General features: G+C 41.4%; 1 protein-coding gene and 1 non-coding gene across 3 annotated transcripts in view; one reads left to right on the top strand and one right to left on the bottom strand.

Annotated features, from left to right (window-relative positions):
• Positions 1–417: 417 nt before the first annotated feature.
• Positions 418–19,389, bottom strand: part of Cyfip1 (cytoplasmic FMR1 interacting protein 1) — an 88,713-nt gene continuing 69,741 nt past the window's right edge. The window contains exons 22-31 of one of the 2 annotated variants that reach the window (XM_087556682.1): positions 18,899–19,098; positions 13,646–13,733; positions 11,870–12,013; positions 8,086–8,176; positions 5,718–5,848; positions 5,244–5,316; positions 4,535–4,629; positions 3,488–3,726; positions 2,883–3,030; positions 418–1,118 (exon numbers count right to left, since the gene is read on the bottom strand). In XM_087556682.1, the coding sequence (XP_087412808.1) occupies positions 954–1,118; positions 2,883–3,030; positions 3,488–3,726; positions 4,535–4,629; positions 5,244–5,316; positions 5,718–5,848; positions 8,086–8,176; positions 11,870–12,013; positions 13,646–13,733; positions 18,899–19,098 (1,374 nt within the window). In that variant the 3' untranslated portion in view covers positions 418–953. 2 annotated transcript variants of the gene reach the window in all.
• LOC120100150 (U6 spliceosomal RNA) lies at positions 9,951–10,057 on the top strand. The gene has a single exon (XR_015656489.1). It is a non-coding gene; the product is annotated as a U6 spliceosomal RNA (small nuclear RNA).

Raw genomic sequence — 19,389 nt, 5'->3', positions numbered from 1 at the left:
CCTCTTTCTCTACTTTTAGAGCAAAATTGGGTTCTTGTTTTTCACTGGGCAAGCCCCATAGTGAGATAATTCCCCTAGCAATGGAGAAGGTATGTATGCTGTAGCTGTTAGGGTCAGGTTCCCTCTCCCCTGCCTCCCTGTCCCTTTTTTGCAGTGTCCACTGTCCCATGTCATGCTGTCCCCTCTCCCCCAACTGTTGGCCTTAAAGAGTAGATGCACATACCATACAAGTTCTCATGTTCCTTTTATGGACAACGCAATTGTTGTATTACATCTCATGTTTCATTTCATCCCTACCCAGACCTTAATGTTAAGTTCTACTTGTGTTTGAAAGATGCCATGATCTGAACACGTCCTGGGAAATGTGGGTATGTACAGGGACAGACTATCTTGCTCATGCCAATGAACAAACACAAATAGATTCCATTGATTTTTATTTCTCTAATCGTTAAGTCATATCTCACGAATCAGACTCACAGTTTGATTTACTTGAACAGGGGAAACAATTTCACTATATTGGCATAAAAGGGAACAATGACTTAGAAAAGATTTCCTAAAAGGCCATCAGAAAAATCCCTAAACTAGTCATTAAATTTAAAGTAATTGGTAGGGTTTTTTTTTTTAAATACAATTAGTTGGTATTATGCTCTTATAGGATAATGAGTGAATTTTGCATTTTATAACTAGCTACTGGAATATTTAGCATGAAAATATTTGTTAAGACCATAATGGCAACAACTAGTAACCATATTCTCAGACTTCCCAATTCCAAAGGCATATACAATTTTAGTATAGAAAAATATGTAAGTTTTATAAAGTTAAGCTTTCAGATCAAAAAGTACCCCCTTAATTATTAGGTTTAGACATAATGGAAAATAGCCCCTAAAAATTTCAATATAGTTTACATAAAGACAAACATGCCATCAGTTACTGGGATCTGATGAGCTTAGCCCTCAGCTGCTGGCTAGGGACTGGTGGATGGGTGGCTGGAAGCAGCGTACATGTTCCACAGGTGTGCTCTCCCCATCTCCAGATTTCAAGTACTTGTCCAGGATAGTGATGATCTCATCATTGAGAATCTGGAACTTGCGAATCCTCTCCACCATCTTCTTCAATGGCTAAAATTAGATCAGACTGTTAGATTTATTGTACTTTAAAATTCAACAACTCTACTTCAGAAAAATTATAGAAAATTAAATTGACCCCTACCATGTTTCTAATACCATAGTTGGAGTAATGAATACATTTCCAATTTAAATTCACCTTGTAATTTTGGTATTGCTAAGTATAGACCCTTAAAACTTGAAAACACATTCATTTGATTATCAGTTGTCTATTGGCCAGGAGAGGTGGCTTATGTCAATATTATACTACTCAAGATAAAACAGGTTTACTTTGAGTTCAAGGACAGCCTGGACACATGGTAAGTTCCAGGTCACGCTGGATGACCCTTTCTTCCAAAACCCAAAAGCAAACAAAGAAAAAGAACCTATGAGCCAAAATCTGGAATATTAACATATATATTATATAATAAAGTGTTCAGTATACAAATAGTGTAAATTAATTAATTAATAAGATGTAAGTTGTATGTATTTCCAGTGTAACAGTTCTGTGGAGAAGATACTCTGAATCTCCTAAGTCTGGATAAAGAGCAGAAACAGAACTTTGGAAGCATTGCTGGTTTTGTCCACATAGGAGGTGAATGTGAGAAGAGAAGACTGGAATGAAGAGACAGCCTGTACTATACCTGTAAACTCCACGCGAAGCTCTAATAACCCAGGGTGCTAACAATTGACAGTGAACTAAAGCAAATCATCAATGGAGACATTTAAATCAGGTTAAACAAAACAGAAGCTTGTCATGTAACACAAGCATGCCAGTCTTACATGTCTAACTCCAAGGCCTTAAATTATCAGAATATAAAAGATATATTTTATATATAATATGTTATATAAATTAATAAGACATTACAATTTGAATATACCTGCCAAGATTTGAAGAACCAAATTAAAACAAAGAATTTTGAAAGTAAAAATTCTGGTTAACTTAACCTGAAATGAATAGGTTACCTCAAAGGCACAGCAGAAGAAAATATTCTGGTTATATTCCAGAGAGCCAATAAAGGAGGAATGGAAACTAGACTAACCATTCACACATGCCCACACTGAATTTCTTTGCACCTTTTGAGCGACTTCAAGAGAACTCATGGATTGTCTAGACAGACCCAGACCCAGTCTAATAATCTAAGCAGAAAAGTTTCCTAAGTTATTGACAGGAAAGATATGGCAAAAGTAGGTGGTCCCCTGTCATTTGGAGGGGGAGGAGCTGAGCTGGCAGCAGGAAATGAACCTTTTTTTTCTATAGTTAGAAGAAACAGGATTCAGCTGGTGACTAAAAGGAGACTGAAAGCACATTCATTCTTCAAGGCCTCCAGGGAAAACACTCCTTTCAGCTTTGTGAAACTAAACAGGGGAATCAGCTGAACTACGTAGATGTTTAAAAGTGATATAATCAATGGTGGTATTCTGTCATTAAGCCTCTTAGTTCTGGGAGCAACTGAAGAGTAAGTTACATGGAAAGCAGAAGAAAGTTTAACAATAGTGTTCTAAAAGGGGACAGTTGTGGGAAACTATAAATAGACAACAAAAGTAATAAAAGCAAAAGTTTAAAAACCACATGGTTTGGAAGCTAGAAGACTAGAATAGTGTGTCAACAATCTGAAAATGCAGGTAAGATAAGTAAATCTTACCTGAAAAAGGAAATAGAAAATATCAAACTTTCTGGAGTTTGCATAACAGAGTGCATTATGTTTACGCTTCAATTTTATGTTAGGATAATAAGCATTCTTCACCTAGACAGATGTGTAAAAGATGTCCACATACCACATTTTTGATGATCTCATCCTTGCCATCGTGTTTCTGAACTTTGAGAAGATGATAGCAGAAATCCAACACAGCAAAGCGCCGCTGCTGTCCCAGAAGTACAATGATCATGCAGCCAGCCCAGTGGAGCCCATCGCCAAAACACTGCCTAGAAGTACCAAACAGTAAGGAGAATGAACCAATTGGTGGACTCATGAGGGTCTCCAAAGGTCACATCAGGTTGTATTAGTTCCTTTGTCCACAGTTTCTCAGATAAAAGAAAGATAAGCACAAGAAATTTTCTAATTTTTAATAATGCCAATTTTGGGCTCCTCTAGCATTTGATAGGTCACAGACCTGCAGAGAATAACTTTATGGATCTACCACCCAGAGATAGGAATGTTTAATTTATTTCAGTTGCTTTAGATTCCCAGATACTCCTGCTAAGTTCTTTCTTTGGCATCAAAGAAGGAACCACACACCTCAGTGGTATTAAACCAGTAATGTTGTGTACTTTCTAAAAGAATTTTGTCATCTGCACTGACTTCACACTCCTTTCAGCAACCTCCTCCCTTGCCAGTTCACCCATTCTTCTAAAGAGTCACAGAAAACACACACACACTTACTCCACTGTAAACTCGTGTGTCCCTACAGGAATGCAGTAAACAAACTGCATGGCACTCCATAGTCTGTGAAACTCCACACACTCATCCACATGCATGACCCCATTGCTGGGCAGGGGCCCACGCCAGATGGGATCATCCAGAAAGGTCCGGATCCGTGTGAGGATGACTTCAAACATGGACAGACCACAACAGAGCCGCTCCTTGGTCAGCAAGTCCCCCTCTCTTGCGATTGCAATTTGCTGCAAAAAGTACATGTAGTATTACAAGCCGTGGTAGAATACTAAAGGGCTAAAACCAAACTACCACCAGTCCGCTTATTCCTTAGTAGATAGAAAATGCTAAGTTGGCAGAACAGGGTTTTGCAGCATCAACAAGTTATATCAGGAATTACCTATATTCTAAAAATTAAAATACTGAAGTCTAGAAGAGTGAAATATAGCCATTTGTAACTGCAAGCAACTTTGCCTCTAGGTCACATGGCAATTTCCAAAGATATTTCAACTAGCATCTTGTGTGTAGAAGCCAGCAATGCCACTGAACACAGTTCACAAAACAACCTCAAACAAACAAACAAAAATAAAACAAAACAAAAAACCCAGGTTCAAAATGGCAGTGGTCTAAACAGTTATGTTTGCCAGATCTAGGGTAAACTTCATTCTGATACCTTGCCTTTGTCACAATTTCTTCTAACAAGAAACCCTATTTAAAAAGCTTTGGGTGGTGCACACTATATTAATCCCAGCTCTTGGGAGACAGAGGCAGGTGGATCACTATGAGTTTGAGGCCAGCCTAGTCTACAGAGCAAGTTCCAGACATAAGGCTACACAGAAACCCTATCTCAAAAGGAAAGGGTGGAGTGTGACAACAGGCAACACCCGAGCATGTCTTTGTTCCTCAGATGAAGTTAAACTCTACTTACCATCCCTAATCCCAACTCCTGCAAGTCTTTTGACCTCACAATAACTTCTGGCTGCTTCCAACCCCTGCACTGGCCTGACAGGAATTTCTACCCAGTGTACAATTCCTAACAACCACAGCATCCCTTACCTGTGGGGTCCCCAGCCTTTCAATCAGCGGAACAAGATGCAGTGGAGCATACTTGGATTCTAGTCTTTTCATTTTGGCATCAACTCTCTCCCCCTCTGTATTGGAAAATACATTATTATGCTCTGTCCTTATTTAAGATTTAAAAATTGCCCAAGTTTAATTTTTAGCAGAAATTTAAAGATTCATTTAACTCCATGGATGCAGGTTCTCTTTGGAAAGAATATATTAAAATATACAGTATATTAAAACAGCTTATTTATAATTTTAATTCAAGCTAACAGATTTACTTATGCAATGTAACTATTTAGAATTTGCTTTCAGGTTGGACTAGTGTAACTTCTTCATGCAGTTATCAACAGAATGGGGGAACATGGAAGAGTTTATATTTAATGGGTAGTTTTGAAAATTCTAAACATGATCTAAAGCAAAATAGTACAATGACCCTCTTAACACATGAACCACTGTGATAACTATCAACTTGGTGGCCATTTTTTTTACTATATCCACTTACCTGTTTCTGTGTTATTTTGAAACATCCTAAATACCATTATAGTTAGAAATACTTGAGTTAATGAATTCTAACCAGAGACTCCCTAGGTATGACCTACAGGCACCAACATAACTGAACGTTGGTCTTTTCTCTGGCTGCACAGTGTAAGTAAGATTCCTTTATGTGCAATGTGAACTCTGGTTTATGATGCAGACTCACCTTTTACGTGGACTCGAGGCAGGATATTCTGAAAAGGAGCTGCATGCAACAGGTCACAGACTTCTTCTAAAGACTAAAACAGAGTAGAAAAAGTCATCCCAGGAAGGGCATCTCATAGTGAAAAGATTATAAATGTCTGGTGCAGAAAGACATTCAAATTTCCAAGTTAGAATGAAATAAACACCGAATTGTCCACAGCATTTCCTGGAATAGTGTTAATGTTCTATTGGGTTACTTTTCTGGTCCACTGGGAAAACACTCTTTAAGCAAACATTATATTCTTGTTTCCTAAATGTAGGGAACCAATAAACAGCTGAGAAAAAGATGATGATCTTTACATTGGCCACCTAACACCTTTACTAAAGAGGGGTGCGGAGAGCATAAAAGAAAAAGGAAAAAAAAGGGAAGAAAACTTATTTGTCACCAGCAGTGAAAACTTTGGCCCAGCTAGGGTGGGCTGAACTGAGAACTCACCAGGCTTTGCTCGATGAGCAGGCAGAAGAGAACAGCATTTCCCACCTCCCGCAGGTTCTGGAAGCATACTGTTTTCAGCTCTGCATACTCCACAATGTCCTTCAGCTGGTGGTGGAAGAACTCTAGGATGCCTATGGCAGCAGAAGTAAGTGTCAGGGTTTCAGGACAGCACTAGCACCTGCCATTCTGACACTGCCTGATTATGGAGATTGCCACATGCTTCCAACAACAATGATTTATATCACCTGGCACATCCTTAACAGACCATAGGGCCTAGCCTCTGACACCCTGCTCGGTCAACTCCATTTGTTCAGAGAAGGCGGTTATGACAGAGAACACCAGTGTACTAGAAGAATAAAGGAGAGTCCAGAGCATCATTTCTAGTGGATTCAGATAAAGCATTTGATAAACTCAGTGGAACTCTAACAGGCATAGAAAGTATCTAATTTGATAGAGTATAAAAACCCTGCAGCTTATTTCATGTTGGTGGGAAAACCTGGCATACTTTTCCTGTGAGTTCCCACAGTATTTAAGTCATCTTTGCCAATGCCTGGACACCATAGGATGGCCCAAGAACACAGAAACCAACATGGCTAACTTGAGTCATACATACAATGCCAACCTGGGCAAGAATGGACAGGTAACTAAGACAAACCTAGTAAAAGCCCAAACTGCCCTAAGAACAAAGTTGGATTTAATACACTTCAATTTAACCACATAAGATGCAGGTTGGCCCTAAATGTCTTCCTACGGATTCACCCTCCTGTTCACCTCAGAGAGCCCAAGCCTTCTGTTCCTGCTACCTCCCACTTGTCAGTACAACTACGTAGCTACCCAGTGTAGTGGAGACCCATTCACCTGAGTTATCCCTCAACAAGCATGAAGAAAGATAGTGCTATGGTTTGTGCTCTACAAGACTCACCTGACCTAATGGCTTTTTCTTCAGCATCTTATTACCTTAGAATTACTTATCTGCTTTCTTTCAATGAACTGAAATATGATTCTTCTAAGCCAGGTCCATGCTGATGGTTATTTTCTTTTATGATGGCACAGTAGCTCCCTCAAATGCCAACTGTATCTGGGGAGCTCAGTCACAAGAGCAGGCTAGTCATGAGGATGGCAACATGAGTTATTCATGTGTAGCCTCAATACATTCACAAGACTAGAGGAGCACATGGGGAATGGTAGTGAAGCATACCTCTATGGGTATGTGGTGTTTTCAGATGACTAGATTATGTTGTAATGAACAAATCCATCTCTTCATAATGGCATTACTAGGAGGTAAGGTAAGATAGAAGCCAGTCACTGGGAACATAGGTGCTATACATTTTGCCCTGGACTCTTCTATAAGCCCTTTCTCCATTTGTTTGTCAGAAGGCAAGCAGACTCTTTAATGTGCTATCATGATGATGTGCCTTGAAACACAGAGCCAAGTGTTCATGAACAGAACCCTCTGAAACTGAAAATAAATCTTTCTTGCCCTAAGTTGCTTTTCAGAGGGATTTGGTCAGTGATACAGAATGAACTAACAGATGACATCTTTGGAGAGAGAATACTACCAGGTAAGAGTTTATAAAAGGCATTCTCCCCTAGCCTCCCCCAACCCCTCTCCTTTGGCAGGGTTTCTCTGTGTAGCACTGCTTGTCCTGGAACTTGTTATTTAGGCAAGACTGGCATTGAACTCTGAGATCCAGCTGCCTCTGCCTCCCAAGTGCTGGGTTTAAAGGTGTGTACCATCACTGCCCAGGTATAAAAGGCACTTTTAAATGACAAAGGTTTATAGAGCTGAGATTAATCTTAAAGCAACACTGAGCTCATTATGGATATTGATTTGGATGACTAGCCTGCAGCAAGTCATCGAGGTTGATCTAGAAGTACACATCCACACAACTTTGGGTGAAGTTCTTATAGCCTGTGAGCCAAGTAAGGCAGAATGTTTTACAGACCAACAAGACCATTTAATGAGTAAGAGGCCAGAGGGAGGGTACAGGAAGTAGAGCCTTGTGGCTGCTTTGAATGCTTTTCCCCAGTAAGAGGGCAATAGGATCTGGTAGTTAAGCTCCCTCTGCTTTTCTTGATAGGTGATTATTTTCAGGATCTGTGATAACAATATGTTCAATACCCCGTTATCAAAATCCTTGCTAGATGGCAAGCTGGGTCCCTTGGTTCTTTAACAACAAATAATGACCCCAAAGTCCTACCTACTGGCCTGATACCCAGTTGTAAGGTGTGTTTGTTTGTTCTACTCTAAATAGGCAAATTCTGGTTTGGGCTTCTTTCAAATTTGATTCTTCTCAATAGCTTCCAACTCGATTCCCTCCTCATGAGGGATGTACTCATGAAGGGTACTCCAGACACCTTTGCTCACCAGGAGAGCCGTACTCATGTCGGGGAAGGCGGCAGATCTTAGGCATCACTTCCATCAGAGTTTTCACATACTGCAGGATTGTGCCTTGAAGCTGCAAGAGACAAAGGCTGTTAGCTCTCACCCTCCATTGTCATGGAAGGCCCTGGTAAGTGTGTGCTCTGAAAACCGGTCCATGAGCAAAAAACAGTTATGATTAAGACTGTAGAATCAGTTTGTCTAGGGAATGAAATCCCACCTGTGTAAAGAGAGCAACATCTATTGGGTATCTATAGAGATAACTAATATTCACCCACTAAAATATAGCCCCCTTTCTAAGACATGAAATAGTCAGGAAATAGAGCAGAAGAGATCACATTCCCTCGTAGCTTCCATGCTGACCCACTGTCAACACCAAGAGTGCCAGCAGCTCCAGGAGCAATAGCCTTATAAGATAGTTTCTATTTCTTCTGACAGGCTTAGGATGTCACCTTTGTCACCTTTGTGTCTAGCCATATGAAGTCTGCATTCCTGATTTTCTTCCCTAACTTTCAAGTATTTCAGGGCACATCAGGGTAGATCAGTCCATAAAGCTTGAGTGGTTCCCAAGATCATAGATGTGTAAATGACCAAACTCTTCTACATTCTAGTTAAGTGTGATGGTTTGGATGAAAATTGTTCCTATAGACTCATCTATTTGAATGCTTAGTCACCAGGGAATTGGAAAATCTGAAAAAGATTAGAAAGATTAGGAGGTGTGGCCTTGTTGGAGGAAGTGTGTTGCTGGGCATTAGGCTTTGGGTTTCAAAAGTCCATGCCAAGCCCAGTGTTCCTGTTTCTGCCTGCTGCCTGACTATCGAGTTCTCAGCTAGTTTTCTAGCACCATGCCTGGCCATTGGGCTGCTTCCTTCCCTGCTGTGATAATAATGAACTAACCCTGTGAAACTGTAAGCAATTAAATGCTTTATTTTATGAGCTGCCTTAGTCATTCATGGTGTATCTTCACAATAGGACAGGAACTAAATCGTTGCATTATTACTATTTGTAACTCTACAACTTCTCAGAGTTGTTAATCTTTGCTATGTCTTAAGTTCATGTCATGTCTTTGATGGACTAAGGTTGTACTCAGGTGGCCACAAATTCAGATACAAACAATATTTTCACTTAGTAGGCTGTATAGCAACTAATTGATGTCAACTTAAAACAAGCTAGAGTCATTTAGGAAGCTGGACTCAATTGAGACAATGCTTCCATTAAGACTGGCCTGTAGGCAAGTCTATACAGTATTTTCTTGATTGATGATTGATGTGGGAGGACCCAGCTCACTGTTGACAGTGCCACCCTCTGGCCAGATGGCCCTAGGTGCTATAAGAAAGCAGGCTGAGCAAGCCACCAGGAGCAAGCACTTTTCCAGATCTCTGCATCACTTCCTTGCAACAGATTCCTGCCTTGAGTTCTTGCCCCAACTCTCTTCAATGATGGACTGATTGAATCATGAAAGCTGAAATAAACCCTTTCTTCCTAGTTGCTTCTGGTCATAGTGTTTAATCGCAGAAATAGAAACCCTAACTAAAACATGGACAGATCACAGAAAACATGAAAATCTGTACCTAAAGAAATACTTTCCCAAAAAGATAAATTAGAGAATAGGTTACAACTCAATGATGGAACACATGTGTAAGACTCTTAACTTCAACTCTCATCACCACACATAAAAAACAAACAAGCAAACAAATGTAAGGGGAAACCACTGAAGATTTAAAAACAGTGTCTTTCAGTGAATGATAAATTATGAGGGATGAGAGGATAACTCAATCCATAACATGTTTGTCATGCAAGAATAAAGACCTAAGTTCAAGCCCCAAAACATACATTAAAAAATAAAAATAGTGCTCACTTCGGCAGCACATATACTAAAGTTGGAACGATACAGAGAAGATTAGCATGGCACCTGCGCAAGGATGATATGCAAATTCGTGAAGCGTTCCATAATTAAAAATAAAAATAAAAAATAAAAATAACAATAAAAAGGGAACACTGTAGCACATTTGTAATCTCAGCACTGGTAAGCCAGGGAGAGGTGGTTCCCTGGGGCTTGTTGGTCATCCAGTCTAGCCTTTGTGATTAGTTCTGTTCCAGTGCAACACTCTGCCTCATAAAACAAAGTGGGAACAAAGGAGATGGCTTGTGGGTAAGAGTGCTTGCTTTAAAAGTATAAAAATCTGAGATCATATAGCCTCTACATGGAGACATGGGGGGTTTGGGGGCGCGCATTGAGACTGATTGATTATGAATAAAAACCAAAAGTCCACCATGGCCTATTTTCCCCTTTTCACAGACATGTGCTATAAGGAGGGTTGGTACTGACCAATTTTATGTTTACTTGATACAAGCTGGAGAGTAGGAAGCCTCAACTGAGAAAATGCCTCAATGGGGTGGGGCTATAGGCAAACAAGCAAGCCCGCAGAGAATTTTCTGGATCAGTGATTGATGTAGGAGGGCCCACCCTACTGTGGGTGGGGCTAACCCTGGGCAAGAGTTCTGAGTTCTATGGGAAAGCAGGCTGAGTAAGCCATGAGGAACAAGCCAGTAAACAGCACCCCTCCACGGCCCCTACATCAGCTTTTGCCTCCAGTTTCCTGTCATGCTTCAGTTTCTGACTTCTTTGATGATGAACAGTGCTGAGGAAGTACAAGCTTTGGGCTATGGTGTTTATCATAGCAATAGTAACATAAGACGAGCTTCTGTGCAGATGGCGATGTGTACAACTCTGACCTCACTCTGAGGTTACACGTATGCATCCATTCTAAGCCCTTTACTCACATGCAAGTTAAGCCTAACTATGCAGCTCGCTTTCATCTGTCAGGAGCCTTCTCACTGGAGCACTTGTGAAGAATGACCCCACAGCTGAAGTATCCCTAGAGTGGCTGTCCCTGCCCACCATGAATGCCTGAGCGTCTGTAGACTTAAAGCCCCCATGACCAATATGATCTCCATTTACCTCCATACCATGTTTCCTAGAGATCTGTGTTTTATGAAAACCCATACTTCACAAATAAAAACAAAGAATATCTATAGAATTGTGGGCTGGAGAGATGGCTTGGTGATTAAGAACACTTGCTCATTTGGGTCAGAGGAATCTCATTTGGTTCTCATCATCCATATATCTAACACAGACAACCATCAACAGAAACAAACTGGAGAGAGCAGACTGTGGCAAGCATCTTTTGACTGGGATTTTGTCTTCTACTTTTTCAACCCCCTCAAGTCTTGGGTAACAGTAATGGTCTTTGGTAAGACAGGAATCACTTCTGCATGGAAGAAGCAACATTCCCTTATAATAAACAGTATTTTGACTATTAAATGTTCCTGAAGCCTGGTATAGTGGTACAAATCTATAATACTAGCAATCTAGAGGCCAAGGTAGGATGACTGATGAATGAGGTCAGCTTACACTAAATATAGTGAGACTATATCTCGGACAGGCAGAAAAAACAAAAAATTATAAATCAGTCATATAACTTCAGTCTTTCCTTTTGGGAGACTGGGGGTGTTATTTGTAAGAGACGGATTGGATTCTGTTACGTTCTCTAGGCTGTCCTGCCTCAGTCTCCTGAGAACCAGGCAGTACAGTGACATACTTTTATATCCAGAGCCATTCTCTTTAGTTAGGAGAAACGTCTGAAGCTAACTTGAAGCATTTTTCTGTTTGAGCCGCACATCCCAGACAGAAAGAGAAAGACCCCATGGCTGACTTGTCTACCCCAGTGAATCCATGCTACAGGGAAAACATTGCAGGGAAACTCACCAGGCTCTTGACAACCTTCAGCAGTTCTTCCATGACGACTGCAATGCCCTGGTAGCCAAGCAGCCGGCAGATGACCTGGAAGTGAGGAGGCCCCACAAAGTTCCGGTAGCTGCCATAAATGCTTGAGTAGGCTAGGTTCAAAGCCTGGGGGAAAGAGGAGAGTGTTCAACATGGTTCTCACACATTCATGCAGATGGCATTTGGAGGTGTGTTCAACTTTTAGCACATCTTAAGAGAAGGAGCGACTTCCCTTGTAACTTAGACTGACTGCCCTTACTGATGCAGAGGTTTTTACCTTTTAAAAGAGCAAACTGTAAACAAAGAAACTAATGGGACAGTGAAAGCTGTCCTGAGGGAGGCAGAAGGTATTCAGGAGCTGACAGGAGCAGTCCCCAGAGGTAGGTGATGGAAGATTTTCATGCAGGAAGGGTCTCTAACCTTGTGGAAGGACCAGATATAGAGACAGGGAGATGCCGAATTGAAGGATTTCATTTCCTTTGATGTGTCTTCTAAATTTCCCTTAACACTTCTCTGATGTGATGGCTTCTGCCCTCACCCTGCACTATGGTAATGGCCCCTCTAATCCCATGTTATAACAGGGGTTCTGGGGACTTGAACCCAGGTCATGTTTGCACAGGAAGCTCTCTTCACCCACGGAGGCACTTCCACAGCCTGTCTTAACTTTAAAAATCAGTGTCTAGTTTGAATTTGCTGTATCTACGACTTCAGCTCCAGATTTTTCTTTAAGTTTATTTTGCTGCTCAGGATATGGTGTAGCCTGGTAAATGTCCATGGCCATTCATGGCGCATCCTGATGCTATGTGTGCTGAGGCTCAGTTCTTTATCACGGCTCGTTCTGTTTCAACACATCCACCAGTTACTGAGAGTTGAAGTCCTCGTGTATACCCTGTGGAGTGTCTCATTTCTTCTCTTAGAAATGAGTCTTAGTTTCTGTGTAGAAGCTCTCATTGGCATATAAACGTGCAGAACTGGCATACCCTAAGTATTTCCCCTAGTAATGTCCTTTGCTCTGACGCCTAGCGTAACTTGTATTAATATAGCCACGTCTGCTTGGTTATTTTTATCACACAGCTTTTTCTATACTCACCTTTACCTTTCATAAACTGAAACCAAGCCAAGCTGAGCACATACTTGAGCTACGATTTGTGTTTGTTTTTATCCCGAGAATCAAACTCAAGAACTCATACACACCAAGCACATATCTATCACAGGATACACACTGGTCCCAGTCGTCTTTTAATGCATTCTGCCAATCTCTTGTCTTCTGAATGTACTTAGGCTGTTTATAGTTAACACCTTTCCACACTGGTATTGTGAGGTGTAAGCCTATTGTTCTCATTTTCTGCTTGTCCTTTATTTCTTATTTTTCTGTTTCAGTCTTCCTACATTCTGTCTCGGTTTCTTATCAACTTGACACAGCCTAGAGTTATCTGGGAAGGGGAACCTCAACTAAGAAGCCAAGTCTGTGGTGTGTTTTTGTGATTAAAGATTAATATGGGAGGGCCCAGCTCATTGAGGGACAGTACCCTGAGCAGGTAGACCCGGATGCTAGTTATAAGGAAGCAGGCTGAGCAAGCCAGTAAGCATGTGTCTCTGTGTCCTTTCCTTCAGTTCCTGCCTCCACTTTCTTGCTCTGACTTCCCTTCAGGATGGACTACAATTGTAAGCTGAAATAGACACTTTCCCTCATGGTGTTTGGCCAGGTGCTTACCACAGCAAGAGAAATCTATCATTACATAAGCAGAAACAACCCACCTTGGAGCCGTGCAAATACTGGGGCTGTGCATTAGGTTGTTTGTCTCGTTGAAATTCCTGAGAAAATGGTAGTACTGTCCGAACAAACCTAAACGAGAAAGATACAAGGGGAAAGAAAGAACACCAAATTTAATAGCGGTTCTTTAGCGACAAACGTTTTATTATGTATCTTAACTCTTTCTCATAGTTAACTGGTAACGTCAAATAGGAAAATTCTAGTAAATCAACACCCACAAAGTTAAATATCTACAAATACTCGAAAATGCCACAGATAATAGTAAATCCAAGCCAGAGTAGGAATCTCTGTTGTTCTCCTACCTATAAACAGGTCTTCTAGTTCACAAAGGTTCTGGCTTACTAGCACTGAGACTATCTTGACGCTGATGCAATACTTGATACCCATAATGAACACATTCTTGTCTTTGCTGCGTCAGAAATGGGAAGACAGGACTCTACAACATTAGTGGTGACATCCTGGTTACTTAGAGCCCTAGTTCTGGACTACTAAGGAGCCAAATAAAATATGTTTAACCCAACTCAGTCAAGACTCTGCATCTAGGTAATGTATCCAGCTCATTTAAAACTAGAATAAATTTCAAGCAAAAACTTTCAAAATTGCTGCTGAAACAGAGCTTGGAGCGATGGCTCAGCAGTTAAGAGCACTGGCTGCTCTTACAGAAGGCTGAGTTCAGTTCTCTGCAGTCATATATGGTGGCTCACAATCGTCTGTAACTTTGGTTTCAAGGGACCAAATGTCCTCTTCTGATTCTACATGAACTAGGCACACATGTGACACCAACACAACTATACAGGCAAATGTTCGCATATAGAAAACACAAAGTTTTCTGATTATATACATCTGTGAACTTGGTGAACTCACATTGTAGTACAGGAAATTAAGTGGAAGTTCCTTTCAATAGTTAGCGGAGAAAGCATGTGCACCTGAGAGGCCAGGAACCTGCAAGGCCAAGTGTTTCACAGACAGAATGCAGTTAAGGGGCCAGATTCTCGCCTGCTGAATGAAGGGCAGGTGTCAGACCCTAGTAATTATGGGCTGCAAATCATCCCAATTTGTACTCAGGAAAACAAACAAAACGAAACACCTTTTTTATGTAATCTTTCAAAAGGACAATGTGTTCTACTGAGGTTTGTTGATATCAGAAAAGTCCCACATACACTCAGGCACTTGAACATTTGGTCCCCAGTCGATGGCACTATTAGGGTAGGTACTAAGGTCGGGACTTCGGTGTTTCACAGTCTGTTTCATGTCTCAGTATATAAGTCCTCATTTTGCTGCTCCAGCTGCCATGCCTGCCTGCTGGCATCCATTCCCACCATGGGGTGATGGGCTCTTAATCCTCTGGAAGTCTAAGCCCTTTTGTTAAGTTGCCTTGGCCACGATGTTTTATCACAGCAGTATAAGAGTAGTATATGTACCCGGCATACACAATACTGATGGCCTCTTGGGTCACACCTGAGTCTACACCAAAGAGAAACCCTCAGAATGGGACTGGCATGATAGAATGACCAACCATGTGACATATGACCAGAGAGTGAGGATGTAGGCTGGGTGACAGCAGACAACAATTCAGGAGGGCAGTTGCTGGAGTTTAGTTAGCATGGTCACATGGTAATCTTCCAGTCCATCTCACATGCTTCAGTACTAGGAGGGTAACACATCTCCAGGGCGGAAACCAGCCCAGTCATTTCCACCAGGAATCTCATGAAGATCTACTACCTGGGCAGAGATTTTCTGAATCTAGCCAGCTGGTCAGAAGTGAAGAAGATCATAGGACCCAAATCACCAGTACTGAAATGAAGGCAGCCTTGTGAAATGCTATGCCTTCAGATACTAGAGTTCAGCAGGATTGTCAAAATCCCTGAATAGGGAAATTGTTCAGTACCAACCCCCACAGCTATAACTCCACACTAAGTTGAAAGTCAAGTCTCAGCACTTAATTATCCCATTTTGAGCTGAGGCAGCAGTTCCCTCCCTATGTCTGACTTGATAAGCTCTGTGAGCTTCCTCAGTTACATCTGCACAGTTGCAGTATTTACTACACTTGCAAATTTGGGAGTATTAACTTAAATATTCTTTCCACTCCAATGCTAAGCTCTTACTAGAGTTACAAACTATAAGAACGTGTAACATCATGCCAGTGTGCAGAAGCTATTCAAATTCACTGGCTTTCTGCAAAACAGAATCTAACATTTAAATAAGCAAATGGAATTTTCACTTCCGGTACTGTGTTTACAGTATTAATTCAATCCATTCTCTTCTGTAAAGCATTATCTCTCTGTCTTAGTTAGGGTTTTACTGCTGTGAACAGACACCATGACCAAGGCAATTCTTATAAGGACATTATTTAATTTGGACTACCTTACAGGTTCAGAGGTTCAGTCCATTATCATCAAGGCTGGAGCATGGCAACATCCAGGCAGGTATGGTGCAGGAGGAGCTGAGAGTTCTACATCTTCATCCGTAAGAAGCCAAGAACAGACTGAACATCCTCAGGCAGCTAGGAGGAGGTCTCTGAGCCCACCCCACAGTGACACACTTCCTTAATAGTGCACTCCCAGGGTCAAGCAAATGTAAACCATCACGTTCTCTTACGTTCGACTTTCTTAAATCTTTACTAATACTTAAAATGGCTAACACTCTTGCCTTCTGACCACATTGGCACTGTCATCTCTGTTGCTTGTGTTTTATGAACTGATTTTTCTCCTCATTATAGGTCACCTTTTTCAGATACTGAGCATACCTAATTCCAGACTGGATGCTGGACACTGAGATATCTTCTTAAGTCTTGTTTTCTGTTTTTTAAGTCTCTGATTTTTGAGGCAGCAGGGAGCTAAGTTTATCTGCATATCAAGCAGATAATGGTATGTTTATGGTATTTCTATGGAAAGGCAAGTAGTTTAGAATTAAGACCTACTACGAAGGCAATAGACTTCTACTGAATCTATGAAGTGTCTGGGTGCTGAGTAAGTTTCTAAATTTGTGCTGACAAGGAGAGCAAATGGTCCATACTGCTGCGAGCTCTGTGAATTACTGACCATAGCTCCCCAACACCGTGGAGCCCATGCTGGTTTCAGGAGCTGTTTTTTTTTTTTTTTTTCTGAGAGTTCCACCTCTTCCATATTTAACTTTATAAATTCCAGCTGTGTGAACTTCTCCAAGTTCTACTGTGTTTCTTCCTGCAAGCAGGATTCCCAAGCTCTACACCAACTGACCTCTGTTCTTTGTTCAGAATGTGCTTCTAGACAGAAAGGTAGGACAGTCAAAAGACACTTCTCATGTTTCCTTTAAGCAGAAGACTAGTATTAGAAAATAGGGACGTATGTGTTTTGTCCAGTTGTCCTCTTATTTAAAGAAAGATAGACTGTTCCTCCATCATGCACAAAACTTTAACACAGCATTGCCTGCATACTTTCATCTACAGCCAAAATAACAAAAACAAACGCTGAACTATAGTGGGAATGTTTGTTTCACAGCAGTCAGAACCAGCAATTCTTAAAGTAGTTTGCTTTTTGTCTAATTGAACAAGCCAATATCATAATGAGCAAAGGCATCTTTTCCATTTTTGAGGAAGTCCAAAAACACTGAGTGATGAGTCAAATGAATATTGTGGCACTGAAATGAAACTGGAGATATCAGAATGTTTTCATTTATAGATAACTGTATAAGAAAAAAACACAAGTATTCATAAATACTACGAGTTAAAATGTGACCATCCAAAAGATATCTGAGTCCTCCTTCTCTGTAGCACAGGAGATAGAAACAGGGTCATTACACATGTTCTCGGTGATAAGATCAGGAGCTGAGAGTAAGGCCCCGATCTATATGGCTGTTGTCCTTACAAGGAGGGTGGGCGGAGAGAGGTTCAGAAGAATACTGTTTCCTGGGAAATGCAAAGCCTGGAATGATACTGGTACAAGCCACGGAGTGTCAGAAACAGACAGCTGCTCCACGAGCTAGCGAGAGGCAAGCAGAGAGTCCACCCAGAGTCTAAAGGGGAAGTGTGGTTTGCTGACACCTTATTTTGGACTGTAAGAGAACACTTCTCTTTTAACAGCAGCCATAGAAACCTAAAACAGCAAGCCTGTGAGTACTCCCTACTGTTGTCACCAAATGGCTCTAGAACACTGACATCCTAGTACAGGTGAGCACACCAATTACCCAGACGCTCCATCTTGTGGTAGAAGATAAAGTGGTACTTATAAAACAGTGGGAATACACACACACCACTGTAATAGGTGCTCTCGGTGCTGATTGCAGAAATCAACTGAAGATACAAACGCTAGGATGGAGTTCCTGATTATACTTATAATCATCACCAAAGAGAAGAATGTTCACTTGTAGAATGCTGATTAATATTCTCAGAGGAATGAAGAGATTAGAAACTCACTCTGCAACCACCCAGGGACAAATAAGAGCAAGGTAAGCATTTGTCACAGATGCCGACACTAGTGGGTTAGATGCCAACAAAGTATGGCTATTACGTAGTCTCAGTTGAGTTACTTACTCAGCTACACATTACTTACAAAATTTAAACAGAAAAGTAGTGACTAGACAGTGGAGAAACTTGGGAGCAACAACCTTAATCAGACACAGAAGTCAACTTGACCAGTGGTGGAACCTATCATCTTAAGAGAATACCCTGTTCCTGGTGATCTCACAAACAGACCACTCTGGCCCTGAGGAGATTCTACTCTGATGACCGGTGTAAGGTTACCATTCAACCATTCTACCACCAGACTTTACTCTCATTAACACAACAGCAAGATGGTAAGTGGGAAGAAAGACATTACCACACTCTCACTTTGACCCTCAACACTTCAGATAGAAACCTGAAAAGTAGAATCGCCTGCCACATTCTGCCATAAGGGAGACTTAAAGTAGGCAGTACAGTTCCAGCAGCCATTCCATGGCACAGGAGATTCTGTCTATAGTGACAACTAAGTGTGTTGGCAGAACCTTGGCTCTCCTGCCTCAAGTGCTGGCCTTCTGCCAGTATTCTATTTCTACAGGTAAAGCGATGACCATCTGCCCAAGTGCTGGCCCAGGGCTAGCCTTGTAAACGGAAGAAACAAGGAAGGCCTGAGAGAGACCAGAACATGAGAATCATGGAGGAAAAAGAGGGCAGAGTTAAAGGGGGAAGTATGCAGATGGTCAGGGCTGAAGATCACCGGCTGTAGATGCAACTGAACCAGGATATCCAAACATGTCTGTGACGCTAATGGCATGCTTACCGGTTGGTGGAGCCATTATAGCAGTAGTTGGGCAAGAAGTCATAGTTTAGCTCCCAGAAGACATGGAGGGTGATTCTTCCATAAGGTGCAGACACGTTGTGGTTGGCTTCCCGGAACATGGCATCAAAGCTGTCTAGTGTGAGGTACCTACTCAGCAGCTTGTGCGTCATACGGTTGATTTCTAAGAGCCCATCTAGCTCCTACAGGATCATAGAGACAAGGATATGAGAGGGGAGATGGGCCATCCAGGAAGGAGGTATTTACCTGAAGACTGCAATCTCCACCTAGGCTATGTGGTCCCTAGGAGGACTAGCACGTGGGGAGATACAAACAGTAAAGGCTGCAATGAGGTAGCCAACAAGATGTGGGCCAGAACCATATGAAATTGGAACTTTTATAGGTAACCAGAGTTTGGTACTCAATTTAAGTCCCTTACTCTACAGTCACATCCACTGGGCCCTAGTCTTTTCTCCTCTACTATGGTCACTTTC

The sequence above is a fragment of the Rattus norvegicus genome, chromosome 1, assembly GCF_021556685.1.
Source record: "Rattus norvegicus strain SHRSP/BbbUtx chromosome 1, alternate assembly SHRSP_T2T, whole genome shotgun sequence".
Lineage (NCBI taxonomy): Eukaryota > Metazoa > Chordata > Mammalia > Rodentia > Muridae > Rattus > Rattus norvegicus.
This window is presented reverse-complemented; position numbering and strand designations above follow the sequence as displayed.